Here is a 20,963-nt window from a genome sequence, read left to right on the forward strand (position 1 = left end):
AATACACATAGGACAAAGAACAGTGTTGGCAATTTAACACTTCTCTTGACATCAACAAAGTTTACCAGACAAACAATGCCAGACTGTAAAGGGGGTACGAAATGAAACGAGGTACTGAGCATCAGCCTTCTGAGAGCCAGGGCTGCTGGCAGCTTATGTTATACTGCATTAAAAAAAACAGAAGAAAAAAGCACCCAGACGAGAATTGCATCTGTCAAATCCTGACCACCAGTAAACACTTGCGAAGGACCAATGTAGACTTCACTCGTTACATCATAAGCAAATTGCCCGCAAATAAAATCCTACAGTTTAGGATAATCACATAGGTTATGCGAGAACATATTGATAGGCCTACCAGGCTTCAAGTCTAACGTCACATATCTCAATCAGACAAAACAACTATAACCACATTGGTATAGCAATCCCACTGTGTGTAGCTTGTTAGCTGACCACCAGCCAGAATCAGATCACAATCGTAGCTTAGGACCATGGGTTACCTTTGGCCAGGTCATCACGAGCAAACAAAACCAGCAGCAAAATTACGTAAACCAATTTCTTACCTTATGTGGCAGTCCACATGCAGGCTAGATGATGTATCCATATCGTTATCCAGGGTCACAAGCATGCTTTTTACAGGAAGCAAAAGGACCGGCTATTTTCTGAATAAAAATGTCAATTTTGTCTGTTTGTCTTGAAAATGATTTAAGCCACTTCTCCATTATAACGCCGTGTACAGACAGCACACGTTTACCCTCCTCCCCCTCCCCCCTCCCCCTTGCTATGACGTTAAATATTTCTTATTTCATAAATTTTACAAACAAAAATAAAGGCAAGTCGCAAAGCTATTTAACTGGATCCATAATGTCCAAGAGAAAAGCCGGAACGGATATCAGATCCTTTTTCAGCAAGCAAAAATGCGCTGTAAGTGCAGAGAAACCTACAAATTACCTTGTTTTACGATGTTTGATATTAACTCCGTTAATATATAATATACCAACTGTCAAGTGTAGTAGGCCTGCTGGAATGAATGCCCACAGGTGCGCGCGCGGCGCACCACGCCACTGGATGAGGTACTGATGATCACAATCCCCTCCCGCTCATTTGCTCCACACACAGCCAGGCAGGTGTGCATGCAGTGAGGATGTCATAGTGCGCGCCTATCGCATGATTTAGACTCGACGATTTCGGTTGAGTATGTGGGGATTTTTTTTCGGTCGCAATTGGTTTGCACATTTTAAAAGTGGTGGGGACAAAATTCAAATTATAAATAGTGGTGGGGACATATCCCACCCGTCCCCCCCGTAATCTACGCGTATGAGTATCACAACAGCCAAAAGAAAAAGAAAAAAAAGGAATTGACTACATAGACTGACTTGAAATATAACTAATAAATAAAGTAGTAAGATGCATGATTTGTCCATGGCTGTTACAATTGAGTGTATACGGATACTTTCATAATTTACAAAAACAGACATAACATGTAATATTGCACAGTTAATCTATTTGTTTACATTTAAATTTATTTAAATTATATTTTTTCATAGCTCAAATATTGTATTGTGAGTATCATCTCGTGCTCTCGTTGTATCAGCTCCGAGTATCTCCGAGTTATTGTGCTCATCACTGCCATCTAGTGGTGATATGCTGCACTTCTATCGAGTATTTCGGAAGAGAAAGCAGGACTACATGCCAGCAGAGGCAGAGCTGAAACGCTTTGCACATTCATTTATTGAAGCTAATAAATTTACTTGTATATTTGACTCTTTAAAGGTATCAGTTTAGTGTGTGCCACTTAAAACACTGTAAACTATTAATGATTTAATGAGGAATACAAAATTGGATTAGACGTTTATAGCAATTGTCATATTACAAGTACACAAATAACTAGCATTGTCACTCTTTACATTATTAACATGTAAAAAACTAATTTAATTTTAATACAACGTTATCAATGTCACTCTGATGTTACGTGTGGGCACAAAATAATAATATAATAATAATATATATATGTCTGTTATCGCTCAAATATAGCTCACTACTGATATCTAGTGGCAGAAGTAGGAAATTACAAGTAAATCAGCTCCCTGATACTCCTTCGTGTATGTGTGTGTGTGTGTGTGTGTGTGTGTGTGTGTGTGTGTGTGTGTGTGTGTTGCCTAATGAAAGGTAGACAGACAGAAACATTGTGATTGGAGTTTTTCAAACTGAAAGATTTAAAGAAATAATTTAAATTCCATTTGTCTTCATAGCTGGTAAATACATTCAGATCCTGAAAAATACACATAAAAACTATTTAATACAAAACCACAATGAATAAGGACAAATGTAATTGCATGGTACTGAAATTGTGGTACAGAACAAAAATATACAGTAATAATATGAATAAAGAATGCAGAAAAATAGACAATTATAATGTTACAGTAAGACAGTAGAAATAATTCATGAGACAAACATGTCTGACAATATAATGCAATAAACTACTGACATCTTGTGGCAGCAGCAGGACATTACAATTAATTCAATAAAAGCTATTTAATACTAATGTGTTTTTTTAATGTCTTACAAATTACAAGCTTACCACTTGTTAGTGACATTCTAATAATCTTTAGTATATTTCTTCTAACCCAATGTTAATAACAACTACATGTATTGACAGCTCCTCCACATGGTACCACATGTTAGCAGGTTTTGTGGAAGTCCCCAGGATCGTCAGCTCGAGTAATAAGTAGGAAGAACAATTGGAACCCGAGTGTTCAGAGTGGTCTGAAGCTGGTGCGTTTTGCTCACAGGGATTTTGTCTATGTTTATCTCATCATTTGACACATCAGTCACTTTTAAAATGAACATCTGACATGGTGACATCATATACATGACTAAAATATAATATAAATAAATAGGTCCTCTTTAATTAATATTCCAGCAGTAAGTGAGACAGTGTGTGGGAGTATTTTGTCATTGCTTTCAAAAACAAAAACAAAAAAACATGAGACTGCTGATGTGTTCATGAAGTTTTGTTGACTGTGCTGTACAGTGAAGCTGGATCTTCCCCAGTTTCATGACCTGTGGTTCTGAGAGGGGAAAATAAAAAATGAATCAGGTGAATCTAAATAATAAAAATGTAACAAATAAAAGACTAAAATAAGACTGTTGCTGTTGTGTTTCTGTGTGAAGAGCAGCTCACCTCGGAGCATTACTGGCTCTGTTAAAGTTGACTGCAGCGTACTCTGTAACTTCTTGTTCTTCCATGTGTCTGTGGAGCTGATCTGATCTGATGTTGGAGTAGAGAGAATCTGCCTGGTTGTTGGAGAACTGCACGCTGGCGTACAGAATGTTATCTTGCTCTGCTGGCTGTGTCTGGAGGGTGATAGAAATGAGGAAAGTGTTGGTTTCTGTGAAGAAGGATTGTTAAGAAACAACATGACGAGCTTCCCAGTCAGATGAGTTTTCTAGTGTCACTTTAAGATAGTGAGTGTGGAAGTGTGAAACCAGGATAGAATAGTATAACTCTCCCTCCTCACCCTCTCTCTGTCATCTGGTCTCTCCTCAGCCTCAGACGGTTGATTGGAGACTCTCTTTTTCCTGGTGAGGAGAATTAATTAAAACACAAATGACTGAACTTTGAACAATGATTTAGTGAAACAGAACTGCTTACCTTGTCCATAGGAAGACAGAGAAGATTATGATAAGCAGGAGAACAGCAGCTGTTACTCCAGCAGCGATTGCTATTCCTGTTCCTGGGGAATAGATATAAAAAGAAAACACTGACAGTTAACAGTCTAATCCTTGTTAATCATTGTGTACTGCAGTCATCTGATGGAGAATCAGATCAGTAACGTTGAGAGAGGAGCTTTTGATGAGCTGAAGGAGCTGGAGACTTTAAGACCATACATCTCACACACACAGGATTTATACATATAACTTGTATGCAATATAACATGCAAGTTTTTTAATCCTGCGTACTTTTTTTTTCTTGTCTCTTGTACTCTTGCACTTGTCGCCTAAAAAAATATGAATCTTGACTTGTGAGTAAAGAAAAAAAGTGACTTGTTAGTAGCAGCAGTTAGGGTTATGGTTAGGGTATTGGTCAACCAAAAATTAATAAACGATACCATTATGAAATCAAACCTATACCTCTTGGCTGCAGAGTTTAAGGAGAGACTGTGTATCACTTTACAGGTCAAATACAGCAGTGTACTTAGATGATGTTACAGCTCAGATCCGCTCCGAGGCAGGACCTCACATCTCCGAAAATGTTGGAGCAAATTTTCAATTAGGCTATATCTTGATAAATTGACCACAAAACTTCTAACTTCTTGTCTAAAACCAATAAGGGTAATCATCTGGATTATGTGAGTAAAAATAGAAACACTGTTCAAGCAGCTGCAGTTAGTCAACTCTCCTCTCTTCTTGTAGCTTCTTCAGCACAGCTGATAATGTGTGATGCATTGCTGAGTGATTAACCATGAATGTAATTTGGCCCAGTAGGGGGTGCTGTTGTAAAATAAAAACTATTCTCATAACTTCCTGAATTTTCCTTTGAGACAAGAATTATAACTCTCCATAAAGACACAAATTACATTGAAAAACAGTCTTTCAGCAGAGACTCCAACTTCTCCAACACCAGCTGGAGATTTAACTCTTCCAGTGCGTCCACAGTTTGTATTCATGAGCACTTCTCTTTCCACTAGTTAAATATAAATAAAATAAAAATGCATTATATTATATTATAATATCAGTATCACTACTCCTTTGAAATATAATATGTAGATGAGAAACAAGAGTTTTCTCTTGCTTAGATCTCTCTTTACCATGATTTGAATTGAGCTGATTCCTCCAGTCAGCAGTGAATCACACAAACATGTTTTACTGTATAATGAATATGCCACATTGGATATGCTTAACCTGACCTAACAACCCAGAGGGAACACACTCATAAAGTGTCTTAAAGCTCTTAATACACTGATCACTGCTCTTTATAATGCAGCAGCAGGTTTGTTTCCCTAATTCTTTCTTCTCATTGGACACTGGAGTTTCACAACATGGGTTGCATCACATCAGATGTTGTGTAATGAGTCTGAGTGCAGTGTGCGTGTAGCTGAATGGAAAAACTTACCTTTCACAACTTTCAGATGTAAGGTGGAGCTATGACGTCCTCTTCTGTTCTGGGCTTCACAGGAATAATTCCCACTGTGTTCAGGTCTGACATCAGTGATGGTGAAGATCTGTCCTGATGCTTTTGGTGAGGCTTCATTCTCCTTGTACCAGGTATAATTAGCTGCTGGGTTAGCATCACTGCTACAGTTCAGAGTCACTGAACTGCCCTCCATTATCTCAGCAGAGGGACTCACTGACACAGAGGGAAGCTTTGGAGCATCTGGGGGTCAATATGTATAGAGATAAAATAAATCAGTATTTTCATTAGGTTCATTCAGCTGGGGAGTAAATGACTATCATAATGGTCTGTTAATAATCATTTATAAAACCTTAGATTTCCTGAAATTCCCTCATCCACATCCTGTAAGCTTTTATTTTGACGGTGTATTTTTTAATGTTTTAGCAAAACAGGAAGTGGACACCTTGACTACATTACGTCTGTGATAATCAGCATCTGGAGGAGATTAATTGACTGATTATTACAAGTTTTATATAAAGAATTAGAAGCGAGAATGAGTAAAACTACCTCTTAGACTTCTACTGTATCTGATAACAATAGTACAAGCTGAATAAATACTGTATGTTTTTATTCTGTTATGAAAAAAAAAGAAAAAACTCTTCTCTTCACTTAATCTTGTAACTTTTCTGTGGCTGAAAAAGCAGTTTTACTCACATTCCACATCAATGAAGATGTATTCAGATGTCCTCTTCCCCAGCTGGTTCTCAGCTGTACAGTAATACTCTCCAGATTCAGAGGACTGGATGGAGCTGAAGACAAGCTGTGGTTCTTTACTGAGAGGATGAAGGTCTGGATTTACATTCTTCTTGTACCAGGTGTATTTAGCTGCTGGGTTAGCATCAGTGCTACAGGTCAGAGTCACTGAACTGCTCTCAATGATTCCACCAGAAGGACTCACTGACACTGAAGGAGTCAGACGTGCATCTGAAGGATAAAATATTGACATGTTTTAACCTTACAATCCAATCATATTCATGCAGCTGTACAGTGCTGACATAACAACCTGACACTTATCACTGTTACTCTGCTGATTATGCTTTTGGAATAAACTCACACAGTGAAGGAGAGGACAGCATCTCATGTCCTTTCAAAGCACAGGAATAGCTGTCTGCAGGATGAAAATAACCTAAATAAAAAGGAGATGATTGTTCCTTTAATGTCTGTCCATTCTTGTACCAGACGTAGGAGGGACGATCATCTAGATGACAACTGCTGTGACACTTCAGCCCACATGTGCCGGCTTTACAGGCTGTTGCTCCGATCACCTGTACCTGGAGATCTGGATATGTGAAGAAAGAATAGAAATGCCATAAATTATAAACACAAACATTTGTAGTAGTGTTTCCAAGATATTTAACATTTTAAATTAAATGAGTCTTCCAATGAAAATGTTACCTGTGACATTCAAAGTGACTCCAGGTGAACCAGTATATTTCCCTTTAGGATGGTTTGTTGTGAACCTGAACTTGTACTCAGCTGAGTCTCTCTCTCTCAGGTCTGTGATTCTCAGAGTGCAGTCGTTCTTATCACAGTGATACTGCACACGACCTGCGTACTCTGAGTCTGTTCTCAGATCCACAGGTTCATCATTACTCAGTTTAGTAAACCAGAATGTTTCATCAACTGCAGTATCAACATTTTTCACTCTGGATGGGTATCTGTAGGTGCAGTTTATGTCCACTGTTGATCCTTTTAAGGCACAGATCTGAGTAGAAGTGTAAGTCACTCCCCAGTCATCCTGACCCTGTACCACTGTAACACAGAGCACATCAGAAACCACAATCAGATTTATAACATCAGTTCATAATGAGTTAATCAGACATCAAGACAAGATATGTATCATAGTGCTAACATGCTTTTGGTGGCAAGATAATCTGCCTATAACATGTCATATTTAATTTCAAGAGGGAACAGTTTTGAGAGTCTGTTCATTCAAAGTCCATGAAAGAAAGATGATGCCAGCTAGACACCCTCATTTCTATAATAACTTCCATGTCTGTTGTAAGCAGAAGAGCTCAATAGTCAGAAACACAAAATATGCAGATGTTGAAAGTGGGAAAAGGGACAGACAGCTTGAATTACTTATGATTAAGTAAGTAAATATATTATATTGTCCAGTGATTGTATCAATGTTTATATATTATATATTCAAATGAATAACACAACATGGAAGTGAAAACAATGCTGTGGGAAACGTTCACCCAAAGGCTCAAAGTTTAGACAGTGATCTCACAAATATATCCTAAATTTGTATTATTTTGAAAATGAAAACGATCCATACAATAGCTGAAGTATCATGATGATTTATGTTTCCTTACACAAAAAGTGAAGTTTAAATTTCAGTTCATCTCTAATTTTGCAGCTGAAGATGAGAATAAGACATTATAACAAACATGTTTACAATCTTACTGACTATATGACTGTAAATGCGAAGCAGGCACGACTAAGAGAGCCTGATCAGCAAAACATTACACTGGTTAATGAAGCCTGAAAAAAAGTTATCAGTTATGTGATACTTTTTATCTCATACTGTGTTTCACTCACATTTCACTCTTATGGAGGTGTAATCAGATGTCTTCTTCCCCAGCTCGTTCTCAGCTGTACAGTAATAATATCCAGAGTCAGAGGACTTTATGGACTTGAAGACAAGCTGTCGACCTCCTGAGATAACTTTATTACTCTTTTCCCAGGTGTATTTAGCTTCTGGGTTAGCATCACTGCTACAGGTCAGAGTCACTGAACTGCCCTCCTTAATTTCACTAGAGGTACTCACTGACACAGAGGAGGATTTTGGTGCATCTGTAGGAAAAACAACACATTTAACATTTAAAACCCAGATGAAGTTAAGTTTTTACAGTGAAACATATTTAAACCTTATAAACTACATTTCCTGTTATGTTGTACATGTGTTTAAAATGTATGTGTGTGCCCGTGTATATGCATGCGTGTGTGTCTAATCACACAGAAAAAATATGTTGACTTTGAAGAGAGGACTAAATTGTGGACTACGAGTAGGACTATGGAAACTCAGGGAATAAATTAATATTTAAACAGTTTATATTTCATATTTTCAATACATCATAATCAACATTTCCAGTCATAACACCTTGTACATGAGTTTAAAATATATGTGTGTGTGTGTGTGTGTGTGTGTGTGTGTGTGTGTGTCCGTGTGTGTGTGTGTGTGTGTGTGTGTGTGTATAAGCATGAGTGTGGGACTATGGAAAATCATGTAATACATAAGTGTGAAATATATTTTGAAGACTGGACTGATGGCTCTGATAGACTATTGATGGTAGAGGTGGGTCAATATAATTGTTAAAACAAGAAATATTGTCTGATTGGCAGGTTATAATATTTCTAAACTGTTAAAACTATTTCTTCTGCAGTAACACAGAGCAGGATGTATTGCATTGATACTGACAACAGTAGAGCTCAAAGAGAATAACATGGTGCCAATAACAAGTGAGGCAGTGGGGTCACTCATACTAGAAATACATGAAGTCATTGTACAGTACTTTAGATAAAAGGCTCCATAAGATGCTGTTATGTTAGTGGAAGACTGTGAAGAAAACTCACAAACTGGAAGAGAGGGGAACTCCTCATATCCTTTAACAGCACAGGTATAGCTGTCTGCATGATAGAAGTTGGATGAATAAGTTAAAGAGTTTTCTCTATAAATATTCTGTCCATTATTGTACCAGATGTAGGAAGAACTAGCAGAAGAATGATCAGGTAGACGACAGCTGCTGTGACACTCCAGCTCTGTCCAGGTATAATATGAGTAGTGTGTTGATGAGATCACCTTCACCTGGAAATCTGTATATATGAAGAAAGAACAAATGTGATTTATGTTCATACACGCACAAACAAATCTTACAAATGTTACCTGTGACAGTCAAAGTGACTCCAGGTGATTTATGTTCATACACGCACAAACATTCATAGTGACATTTCAAAGATGCCAACCATTTGAAACAAAATAAAATCTTACAAATGTTACCTGTGACAATCAAAGTGACTCCAGGTGAACCAGTATATCTCTCTCCTGGATGGTTTGTTGTGAACATGAACTTGTACTCAGCTGAGTCTCTCTCTCTCAGGTCTGTGATTCTCAGAGTGCAGTCGTTTTTATCACAGTGATACTGCACACGACCTGCGTACTCTGAGTCTGTTCTCAGATCCACAGGTTCATTATTACTCCCTTTAGTAAACCACAGTGTTTCACCAACTGCAGTATCAACATTATTTACTCTGGATGGGTATCTGTAGGTGCAGTTTATGTCCACTGTTGATCCTTTTAAGGCACAGATGTGAGTAGGCGTGTAAGTCACTCCCCAGTCATTCTGACCCTGTACCACTGTAACACAGAGCACATCAGAAACCACAATCAGATTTATATCAACATCCAGGGAAAGAGTCATTACTTATGTTTGTGGAGGTGTTTAAATTTGTAATCCTGCAAAGGAAACTAGGAAACAAGTATACAAATATTTAGCTTTATTACAACCCCAGAAAAGGTCTAAGGGGCAACAATTGGATCAGCCAGATGAAAGAAAAAACAAGAGGGCAACTGAACTATAAATGCAAAGGCAGAGATTTATTTAATCAACTCAACCCCCCCCCCCCCCCCCCCCAAGAAATTCAATACATTAAACTCAAAACAGACCCCCAAAGTAGGAAGCTGATCAGTGAAATTACACAATAACTGAAAAACACTACTAGTCAAAGGAATATTTTGAATGGCCCACTACTGATTGTAATATGGCACAGCTGCAGTCATCAGCTGAGGGAGGAGGAGGGCAGTAACTTCCTGGTGGAAAGAAAGATAACAGCACCAACCAGAGTAAAAGAAAGTCAGAGAAGAGATCTCAATGGAGTCTCATTCATTTCTCCTAGACATATATGAGATCTGAAACCATGGTGAGACTATTTCCTCCTTGTAAGTTTCAAAGGAGAAAGCAAGTGAGTTTTTGACATAGTTTAAAGATAGAATTCACATAATTCATATAATTCACAGTGAAAGAGCGTCAAGACACAGTTGACTGTTTGGATTAACAAGAAGTGAAACTCAATCACACTTAAGTGTAGTAACAATCCACGTGATACAAGTCCTGTTTTGAACAAATTATACATTCATTTCTCAATCAAAAAGCATTTGTGTACACACATGTGAGCAAGTTAGGGTTATGGTTAGGGTATTGGTCAACCAAAAATAAATAAACGATATCATTATGAAATCAAACCTATACCTCTTGGCTGCAGAGTTTTAAGGAGAGACTGTGTATCACTTTACAGGTCAAATACAAACATGGCAACCTGAGAATCAATCCTTTTTTCTCTCTGAAACTCTCTTCAGTTTGCTCTGAACAAGCTAAAATGTACCTGTAGTGTAAATGCAGATATACAGTACCTGACACAGAGAGAAGGAAGACAACAAATCCACTCGCTGCTGCTGTTGAACCCATAGCTGTTCCTCTCTGACTTCAGAGACAATAAAACATGTTTTTCCGAGAAGAAAAAAGACAAGCCTTCGATTTAGAAAGACGTTGTCTTCTTAAGACATATCTCTCTGCGGTCTGAAGGCAGAAGACAGAAGTCAAGCAGTTAAAAATAAACCCCATTTCCTTCCTCTTTACATTATTAACATGCAAGAATGAGTCTTTTGCAAGTAGATGAAACTCAAGAAGTAATGATGTGTTGATTGCAAACTATGAAGTTCTTATCTATGTAAAAGAGTCTTACTAAACACTGACTCATCCACCCAAACAGCAGGAGATAGGAAAGAAGATTTGTCCTTTGGGTATAATGATTTTTTAATCATCTTATTCAAGCAACAGGGAACAAAGAAAAACGTAATTACAGGATAGTGAATCTGTGATATTGAACAAAAACAAGCTATAATACTAGGTGTAAAGAAAGCAGAGAAATAGACAATTGTAGTGTTACAGTAAGGCAGCAGGAATAAATCATGAGATGAATGTTAGAAATTGACAACAGATAATAAAACTGAAAGACATTCTGTAAACACAGAAAGGAGAGTAAAAATGGTCACTAAAATATAACTCACTACTGACATCTAGTGGCAGAAGTACAAGTTTGTGTGTGTTGCTATGTGTATGTGCGAGAGAGAGAGAGAGAGAGAGAGAGAGAGAGAGAGAGAGAGAGAGAGAGAGAGAGAGAGAGAGAGAGAGAGAGAGAGAGTTTGTGTGTGTGTGTGTAGGTGCCCTCTGCAAAGTTATGGTAAGATATTGTGAGCCTTGGTGACCTCAGCGTGTCTTTTTTTCCCACTCAGATGTGTAATTACTTATTGACACAAAATGACCCCTGTCCTTCAGGTAAGATTCAAACCAGTTTAGGACTGTGCCTTAACAAGAGCAGTCTTAGTTCTTTAGTCAAGTTGCTGCTTAGTTAAGTGTGAAAACGACAAAGAAATGCAGAACATGAAATATGGGGAATTACTGTAAACAGCTAAAATAGAAGAAGTATCGATAAGTGCTCACAGGGAGGGGTAACTGTTATAGCTGTAAAAGCTGAAACAGTTGTCCAGCTCTACAGTACAGCGTGCAGAAATTAACAAACAGAGTTTAAACATCAGGATGAGATTAAATGCTCAGTGCATTGCTGTACCATCATAGAACTATGAATATATACATATGCATGCATAGAAATACATGCATCTAACAATCTACGGAGGGAGGGAGGACAAACCATATCAGCCAGGCCCCACCCCCACCACTCGTGACGCAGACACATCTAAACATCTTATTACAGTGTTCAGCAATCAATACTGATGTTATTTTGACTTCATTCAACAGATAAAGCTTACACAGGAATAAACAGAAGTGAATGTTTGATGTTGTAAAATTTGAAAGTTATGTACATTTCTATGTCGTCTGCATCATTATGGTAAGATATTTTGTTTTGTTTTTCTAGCTGAGCATGTAGAAGTTGAGCAGAAGGAGCCTTGGTGAACTCCATTCAGCTGTGTAATTACCTATTGACACAAAATGTCCCCTGTACTTTAGGTAAGATTCAACCCAGTTTAGTACTAATGTGCCAGAAAATCCCACCCAGTTTTCAGTCAATTTAGTAATGTGTTGTGGTCAACCGTGTCAGATGCAGCACTGAGATCCATTAATGCTAACACGGAAATTCTGTCACTGACCTGAAGTCCTTAACAAGAGCAGTCTCAGTGCTGTGGTCAAGTTGCTACTGAGGTAAGTGTGAAAACCACAAAGAAAAGTAGAGCATGACGTGTGGGATACTACGAAAAGCTGCTAAAATAGAAGAGGTGTCAATGAATGCTCAAAGTGAAGGGCAACTGTTATAGCTTATAGCTGTAAAAGTTAAAACAATTGTCCAGCTCTACAGTACAGAGTGAAGAAATTAACAGTGTTCATGCATAGGCATGCATAAAAATATATGCATCTAACAATGTATGGAGGGAGGGAGGACAAACCATGACGCAGACACATCTAAACATCTTATTAGCAATTAGCAGTGTTCAGCAATCAATACTGATGTTATTTTGACTTCATTCAACAGCGATAGCTTACACAGGAATAATCAGAAGTGAATGTTTGATGTTGTAAAATTTGAAAGTTATTCATCATACTGCATCACACATCATCAAACATCAAACCTAAATGTCCTACAATGTAAATGCAGATACACAGTACCTGACACAGAAAGAAGGAAGCCATTAAAATACATCAAATAATGTTCACAACATGTAATAGTCAGATCAGGAAACTGTTCTACTTACAGCAGAGAAGGACGTTGTCTGTTTAGATGCTCGTCCTCTGTGGTCTGTGGGCAGAAGTCAGATATCAGGCTTAAATTAAATGAGTACAATTCCTTCCTCTTTCTTATTACTATGAATATGCATGAGGGGCCAAGTGGGGAGTGTGTGATACCCAAGTTTTCCTGTTTTCAAGAGAGACCAGTGTTCTGGCCTATCAGCAACGTAAAGAGAGAAGATAAATAATGAGACTTTTTTTCATCTACTCTTTTTAAGTGTAAGCACAGTTCAGCCTCTAAAGAAAACATGTGACATATGTGTGACATTTGATATGTAGTGCATCAGTACAGGAAGTAAGAAGTGACATGCTGAGCACAGTGTTTATTGTATGTATTAAGAAACAAATAAAAATTAAAGTACATCAGAGAAATGATACAGAGATCTATGTGTTCTATATGTACAGGTGTAAACTCACTCATTCTCAATCACTCTGACTGTAACACAGAGCACATCTGACATCAGTTCTTCTGCTATGTAAAGATGGAATGATGCTCTCTACAGTTCATCTCTTTGACCTGTGAACCATAATAAAGTGTAACTGAACAGGAAAACAGGAAGAATTTTGAGGGCACTGATAAAAAAATGATTTTCTTGGTTCTGTGTACTGAGATGTCATCTTTTTAAGAGAGACTCACTGACACAGAGGGAAGCTTTGGAGCCACAGTTTTGTTGTTTTTGAGTGAATGATCTCGCAATTATTTGGAAGTGAACATGTTTGACAGCCAATTCCAGAGTCACGCACAGAAGCTGGATGTTGAACAGCCTGGTTCTGAGACAATCTTCCTTCACTTGCTCCATGATGGTGCCCCCACACTGCCAGGTCACCTTGGGGCTTCTTTTGCCTGGCCTAGCTACTCCTCTGGATATTGCCGTAATCCACCTTCTGCCTTGGTGCTGCTGCCTCCCAGCTCCGCCCTGACAGTCTCTTCTAGTTGATGCTGAGGCCGATGTTCATCATTGGCAGAACTGTTGTTTGCAGCGTTTATTTACACAGAGCTTGAGTTGTCATTATTAATTGACTTGGCAGAACTGTCACTCACATCGTTGCTAATGTTGGCGGGTTTAGAAGTGTTGTCCTTGGCTAGCTTAGCCTCTGTGCTGCTTCTGATGCTAAAGTTAGTGCTACATTTTTAAAGTGGCCATTTCTACTTTCTTTTTTAATTGTCATTTTACACTACCACCAAGTTGTTTGAAAATAGAATAACGAAAGTCTCTCTTCTAGTTATTCTTGTTTCGTTTTTCAAATTCAAATGGCACAACAGAAAAAAGGTAGTAAGGTGTAAGTGTCACTTCTTAAAAAATACCTTCAATAGCTTGTTTCTTTATGCTTAAAGAACATGAAATAGGATGTAGCAGCAGATGTTTTTTGGGACAGAGGGGGCTTCTGCTCTGAGGTGAAGATGAAATACTGGGATTACTGCATAATGGGAATTATTTGGTTTTGTTTTAACTGATTTTAAATGAACACATTGAAAAGCATGGTCTGTAAGGTAGAGGTAAGCAATCATGGCCTGCTTTCTTACAGCGAACACTTTGCTGCTTGCTCTCATCTCTACATTTTTCTACTGATATTCTTGTTTTAACATGAAAAACTATGAGCAGTGGCTCCTGGATATAAATCACTGGGATTAATGGGTATTGTTATATTTTTACTATATTTTGATGCTCAGTAACAAAGAGAAATGTGAGAGCATGAAGTGAGAGAAAAATACTGAAAGTAGGTTAAAGACTCACCACCACTGATGATCATTCAAAACAGACTGTGGTCATAGTACCAAAATAAATAGCATGGTTCGTTACCATGGTTACACAGAGTTGTTGCTGCAGCAGCTGTAATACAGTAAATAAATAGTTTGAACATCATATAACTCCCGCGAAACGACTCGTATCGCAATAAGCAGAATTTATCCATCTGTCTGATAACATCTGGACAGTCTGAATCACAATTAAATTATTTCTTCCGCGTTGAAGTTAGCGGATAGCTAACCGGAAGTTAGCTTCTCAACCAGCAGGCGTACATTCATCCAGTCAGTTCAGGAAAGAGGAAAGTTCCACAGACTGAAGATAATGTGAACTACAGAGATTTATATGGTAGTGATGTAATCGGTATTGCGTTAACTCGTTTGGGAAGGGCTTAAATGTAATGGTTTATCATTTATATGTAAAAATCCTGCACTGCAATGTGAAGATTTGGCAAAATATAAAGTCCCACTGATCGTGTGCCCCCCCTAGTGGTTGTGGCCCTAAACAACCGCATAGACCGTATACCACGAGCCGGCCCTGAATAGAATAGATATATCAAACTGTGGTCATGGTACCAAAAATAAATAGCAGGGTTTGATGTAAATGATCATAATTAACTCTTGAGTTAGAAGCATATGTATTGTTAGTAAAACTATGTGTTACTAAGTAGCTGCAAATAGAAAACAGTCTGTCACATGAGCTGAAGGTTCTGACTTATTTTAATCTTTGTTTGAGAGAAAAAGTCCAGTGTTCTGGCCTGTTAGTAATTTAATGAGGGGAGAGAAACAATGAGCCATTTTTTAAATTATCATTCTCTTTTTAAGTATGGAATAAAGTTCAAAGTGATGCACTGCATCAGTATGGGAAGTCACATGCTGAACACAGTGTTTATTGTACATATTGAGAAAGTAAAAAAGCTCAGTACAAAAATAGCATGACATAAAATCAGAGATACAAAAATCTATGTGTATATCAGATAGTATGCATCTGCATTTTGACGCCATTCAAAATCTAACATTCTCATTTACTGCAATCACAGTCACAATAAGTGACTCATCTCTACAATTACAATAGAGAATATTTTTTATTTAATACAAAACTACAATGAATAAGGACAAATGTAATGACATGGTACTGAAATTGTGAATATAAAATAGACAATTGTGATGTTACAGTGAGATAGTAGAAATACTTAATGAGATAAATGTTAGAATACTTGCAAAAGATACTTTACTGACAATATAATTGGTTGTGATAATGAAACTGGAAGATATACTGTAAATACATAAAATACATGTTCTGTCATTAATGAAATATAACTCATTACTGACATCTTGTGGCAGCAGTAGGACATTACAAGTAATTCAATAAAAGCTTTTTAATACTCCATTGTTTGTGTTCTTTTAATATCTTACACATTACAAGCTTACCACTTGTTAGTGATACTCTAATCCTGATATATGTCCAAAGCTGCAAGTTATAATAATCTTTAGTATATTTCTTCTAACCCAATGTTAAAAACAACTGCATGTATCGACAGCTCCTCCACTAAAGGGCAGAGGTGAGGTGGTACCACATGTTAGCAGGTTTTACTATCAAGTTCAAGTTCAAGCAAAAATTGAAGGAAAGATTCGAAACCGGGGGTTCAGAGTGATCTGCAGCCGGTGTGTTTTTCTCACTGGGATTACTTCTACATACTTTTACCTCATTAAATGACACATCAGCCACTTTTAAAATGAACATCTGACGTGGTGACATCATACACATGACTGAAAATAAGGAAAAGCATAATAGGTCCTCTTTAATTAATATTCCAGCAGTAAGCGAGAAGGTGTGCAGGAGTATTTTGTCATTGTTTTCCAAAACAAAATAAAAAAACATGAGACTGCTGATGCGTTCATTTTTTGTTGACTGTGCTGTACAGTGCAGCTGGATCTTCCCCAGTTTCCTGACCTCTGGTTCTGAGAGGTAAATTTAAAAAATGAGTCAGGTGAATCTGAATAATAAAAATGTAAAAGCAAATGTTACAAATAAAAAACTAAAATAAGACTGTTGCTACTGTGTTACTGTGTGAAGAGCTGCTCACCTCGGGGCATTACTGGCTCTGTTAAATTTGACAGCAGCGTACTCGGTAACTTCTTGTTCCTCCATGTGTCTGTGGAGCTGTGCTAATCTGATGTTGGAGTTGAGAGGATCTGCCTGGTTGTTGGAGAACTGCACACTGGCGTAATGAAGGTTATCTTGCCCTGGCTGTGTCTGGAGGGTGATAGAAATGAGGAAAGTGTTGGTCTCTGTGAAGAATGATTGTTAAGAAACAACATGACAAGCTTCCCAGCCAGATGAGTTTTCTAGTATCACTTTAAGATAGTGAGTGTGGAAGTGTGAAACTAGGATAGAATAGTATAACTCTCCCTCCTCACCCTCTCTCTGTCGTCTGGTCTCTCCTCAGCCTCAGATGATTGATTGGAGACTCTCTTTTTCCTGGTGAGGAGAATTAATTAAACACAGATAACTGAATTTTGAACAATGATTCAATGAAACGAAAGAACTGCTTACCATAGGAAGACAGAGAGGATTATGATAAGCAGGAGAAAAGCAGCTGATATTCCGGCAGTGATTGTTATTCCAGCAGTGATTGGTTTTTCTGTTCCTGGTGAATTGAGATCTATAAGAAAACACTCACAGTTAATCAGGGTGTTACAGTTTGTTTATATCCAATGTTTTTTGTCATTATATGTAAATGTATATTCCATTGTCCATTTTAAACAATAACAGTTATTTTCAGTTTAAAACATATTTTATATGAGAGATGAGATGACCAGCTGGTCACGTCTTATATTATTTTTTATTTTATTAGTTTATTTGCCAGGGACAGTGCATATTAATAAACATATCTGTAAATATCTAGTTTTCATCTGTTGTCCCTGGCCAGATGTGAATTGGCAGCCTAAAATCAAGAAACAGATTTCAAACAGATGTGCTGTGGTAGTTGTTTTTTTTTCATTGAAACACTTTAATCAAAATTGAGCTGTGAAGTCAATTCTCACTTTCAGTCACTAGGGGGATGTCTAAGTTTTTGTAGAGGTTCACTCACATTTCACATCAATAAAGATGTATAAAGATGTACTCTTCCCCAGCTGGTTCTCAGCTGTACAGAAATACTCTCCAGAGTCAGAGGACTGGATGGAGCTGAAGAAAAGCTGTGGTTCTTTACTGAGAGGTTGAAGGTCTGGATTTACATTCTCCTTGTACCAGGTGTATTTAGCTGCTGGGTTAGCATCACTGCTACAGGTCAGAGTCACTGAACTGCCCTCAGTAATTTCCCCAGACGGAGTCACCAACACTGAAGGAACGATTGGAGAATCTGGAGGGAAAAACAAGTTTTTGAAAAAAATGAGACCAGGTTTTCAGAGATAGAAAAACTGATCAAATATAAGGTGCAATATAGATGTAAACTAGTTAATCGAGGCTAATATTCTAATGTTGAAAACCACATGGTGTCTTGTTATTTTAGATTAAAAGTTGGCATTTTGTTAGAGACAGTGAGGTAAACTCACACAATATGGGAGAGTGGTAATCCTCATGTCCTTTCAAAGCACAGGAGATGCTGTCACCAGGATTAAACTGCCCTGAATAAACAGAAGTTTCCTTCTCCATTATTTTCTGTCCATTCTTGAACCAGACATAAGAAACATTGTCGGCCGAACTGCAGCTGCTCAGACATTTCAGCTCTGCCTCTGAATGAGACTGATTGACTGTTATTCTTGTCACCTGCACCTGGAGAGCTGCAAATGTGAGGAAGAATACAAAATGTCTTGTAGAAACAGTCAAATAACCGAGCAATCATGATCATGTTGTGTTAATCATTTCATGTAAACTTCTCAGCTCTCTGCCACTGAGCATGTACACAACACAAGTACATCAACAGGGGAGTTTCTTACACTTTGATCACTTGGGGGAAAAATATTAAATCTTTATATGAAAATGTTACCTGTGACAGTCAAAGTGACTCCAGGTTTCCCATAATATCTTTGTTGTTGGTTTGTTGTGAACCTGAACTTGTACACAGCTGAGTCACTGAGTCTCAGGTCTGTTACTGTCAGAGTACATTTATTGCTATCACAATCATACTGAAAACGATCTACGTAATCAGAGTCTTCTTTCAAATCCAAAAAGTCAGGTTTATATTTTGTAAACCAGAATGTTTTCACAACTTCAGTATGTTGGCTATTTATCCTGGATGGGTATCTGTAGGTGCAGTTTATGTCCACTGTTGATCCTTTTACAGCACAGATGTGAGTAGAAGTGTAAGTCACTCCCCAGCCATCCTGACCCTGTACCACTGTAACACAGAGCACATCAGAAACCACAATCAGATTTATAACAACTTCCAGGGAAAGAGTTAGTTTTACTTACATTAATGGAGGTGTTTCATTTTGTAAACCTGCAAAGGAAACTAGGAAACAAATATACAAATATTTGCTTAATGTCTGATTTAAGGAAACAAAAGTGAATTTCTCATACAGTAGGCGTGGATTTGGATGCAAGCTAGAGACAAAACGTTGAAGCAGTAGGCTCTGGTGTTAATTACTGGTAAAATTACCATCGATAAGTTCATGATTTGGTTAGAAAATAAAGACAAGTCAAGTTTTTTGAGATGGTTTAAAGATAGAAACAAGGCACAGTAGACTGTTTGAATTAGAATCACTGTCCAGATTTGATTAAACTGCCTAGCCTTTCACACTGCTTGGTTTAATAAACTCCCTCTGGAAGGGTCTCAGGACAAGTACGGCGGACACAACTTAGTTCTCCACACGATTTTATTGCACATATTCGTAAAACATCAACAAACTAATTAGCCTGTTAACTAGTTATCCTCTCAGATAATGCGTGTTCGTAGAATTAGTAGTAGAACTAGTAGTAGTAGGTTGTAAACCTGCAACATAAAAACAAAACAAGGTATTATTCAGCAAATAACACACTTATCCTTGCACTCTTAATTTTAACTTAGAAATAATACCACTATTGTATTAGTGTAATGATGAAAACGAAACTTAAACACCTGCCCTTAGTAATGAACAGCACATGCCCCTCCCACACAGAAACTCCCTCTTGAAAAGTTCTACAAGTACATGAATAAGGATGTTACTCAAGTCCTGTTTTGAACAAATTATGTATGTAAATACATTTTTTTTAATAACCCCCCCTCCAAAAAAACACAAATATGTACACAAATGTGAAATGAAATGGAAAAGTCCCAACCATTAAGAAATCAAACCTATGCCTCTTGGCTGCAGAGTTTTAAGGAGAGACACTGTATCATTTTGCAGGTCAAATACAAACATGTCGACTTGAGAATTAATGTTTTTTTCTCTCTGAAACTCTCTTCAGTTTGCTCTGAACAAGCTACAATGTACCTGTAGTGTAAATGCAGATATACAGTACCTGACACAGAGAGAAGGAAGACAACAAATCCACTCGCTGCTGCTGTTGAACCCATAGCTGTTCCTCTCATCTCTCTGACTTCAGAGACAATAAAACTTGTCTGTCAAGAAGGAAAAAGACAAGATTTCAATGTAGAAGGACGTTGTCTTCTTAAGATCACGTCTCTCTATGGTCTGCAGGCAGAAGACAGAAGTTAAGCTGTTAGAAATTAACCTAATTTCTTTCCTCTTTACTGCGCTGTACCAGGGTCAGCACTGCCACTAACCTGAGGTCCTTAACAATAGCAGTTGCTTGCTGCTCAGCGAAGTGTGAAAACCACAAAGAAATGCAGAACATGAAGTGTGACAAACTGTGAAAAGCAGCTAAAATAGAAGAGGTGTCAAAAAGTGCTCAAAGTGAAGGGCAACTGTTATAGCAGTAAAAGCTAAAACAGTTGTCCAGCAGAAATTAACAAACCCAGTTTAAACATCAGGATGAACATCACATAACTATGAATATATTCATATGCATGAATAGAAATATATGCATCTAACAATCTATGGAGGGAAGTAAACAAATCATATCAGTCAGGCCCCACCCCCACCACTCATGACGCAGACACATCTAAACATCTTATTACAGCGTTCAACAATCAATACAGATGTTATTTTGACTTCATTCAACAGCGATAGCTTACACAGGAATAAACAGAAGTGAATGTTTGATGTTGTAAAATTTGAAAGTTATTCATCATACTGCATCACAAATGCAAATAATGTAAATGCAGATATACAGTACCTCACACAGAAAGACAGAAGA

General features: G+C 37.7%; 1 protein-coding gene across 1 annotated transcript in view; it reads right to left on the reverse strand.

Moving 5' to 3' along the window:
- Nucleotides 1-3,001: 3,001 nt before the first annotated feature.
- The window catches only part of LOC128365039 (B-cell receptor CD22-like), a 33,917-nt gene continuing 15,955 nt past the window's right edge, over nucleotides 3,002-20,963 (reverse strand). The window contains exons 5-12 of the mRNA XM_053325658.1: nucleotides 18,278-18,497; nucleotides 17,960-18,084; nucleotides 7,718-7,853; nucleotides 5,114-5,374; nucleotides 3,653-3,734; nucleotides 3,519-3,579; nucleotides 3,182-3,354; nucleotides 3,002-3,068 (exon numbers count right to left, since the gene is read on the reverse strand). Of these exons, the coding sequence (XP_053181633.1) occupies nucleotides 3,002-3,068; nucleotides 3,182-3,354; nucleotides 3,519-3,579; nucleotides 3,653-3,734; nucleotides 5,114-5,374; nucleotides 7,718-7,853; nucleotides 17,960-18,084; nucleotides 18,278-18,497 (1,125 nt within the window). The remainder of the gene's footprint in view (nucleotides 3,069-3,181; nucleotides 3,355-3,518; nucleotides 3,580-3,652; nucleotides 3,735-5,113; nucleotides 5,375-7,717; nucleotides 7,854-17,959; nucleotides 18,085-18,277; nucleotides 18,498-20,963) is intronic.

The sequence above is a fragment of the Scomber japonicus genome, chromosome 2 (assembly GCF_027409825.1).
Source record: "Scomber japonicus isolate fScoJap1 chromosome 2, fScoJap1.pri, whole genome shotgun sequence".
Lineage (NCBI taxonomy): Eukaryota > Metazoa > Chordata > Actinopteri > Scombriformes > Scombridae > Scomber > Scomber japonicus.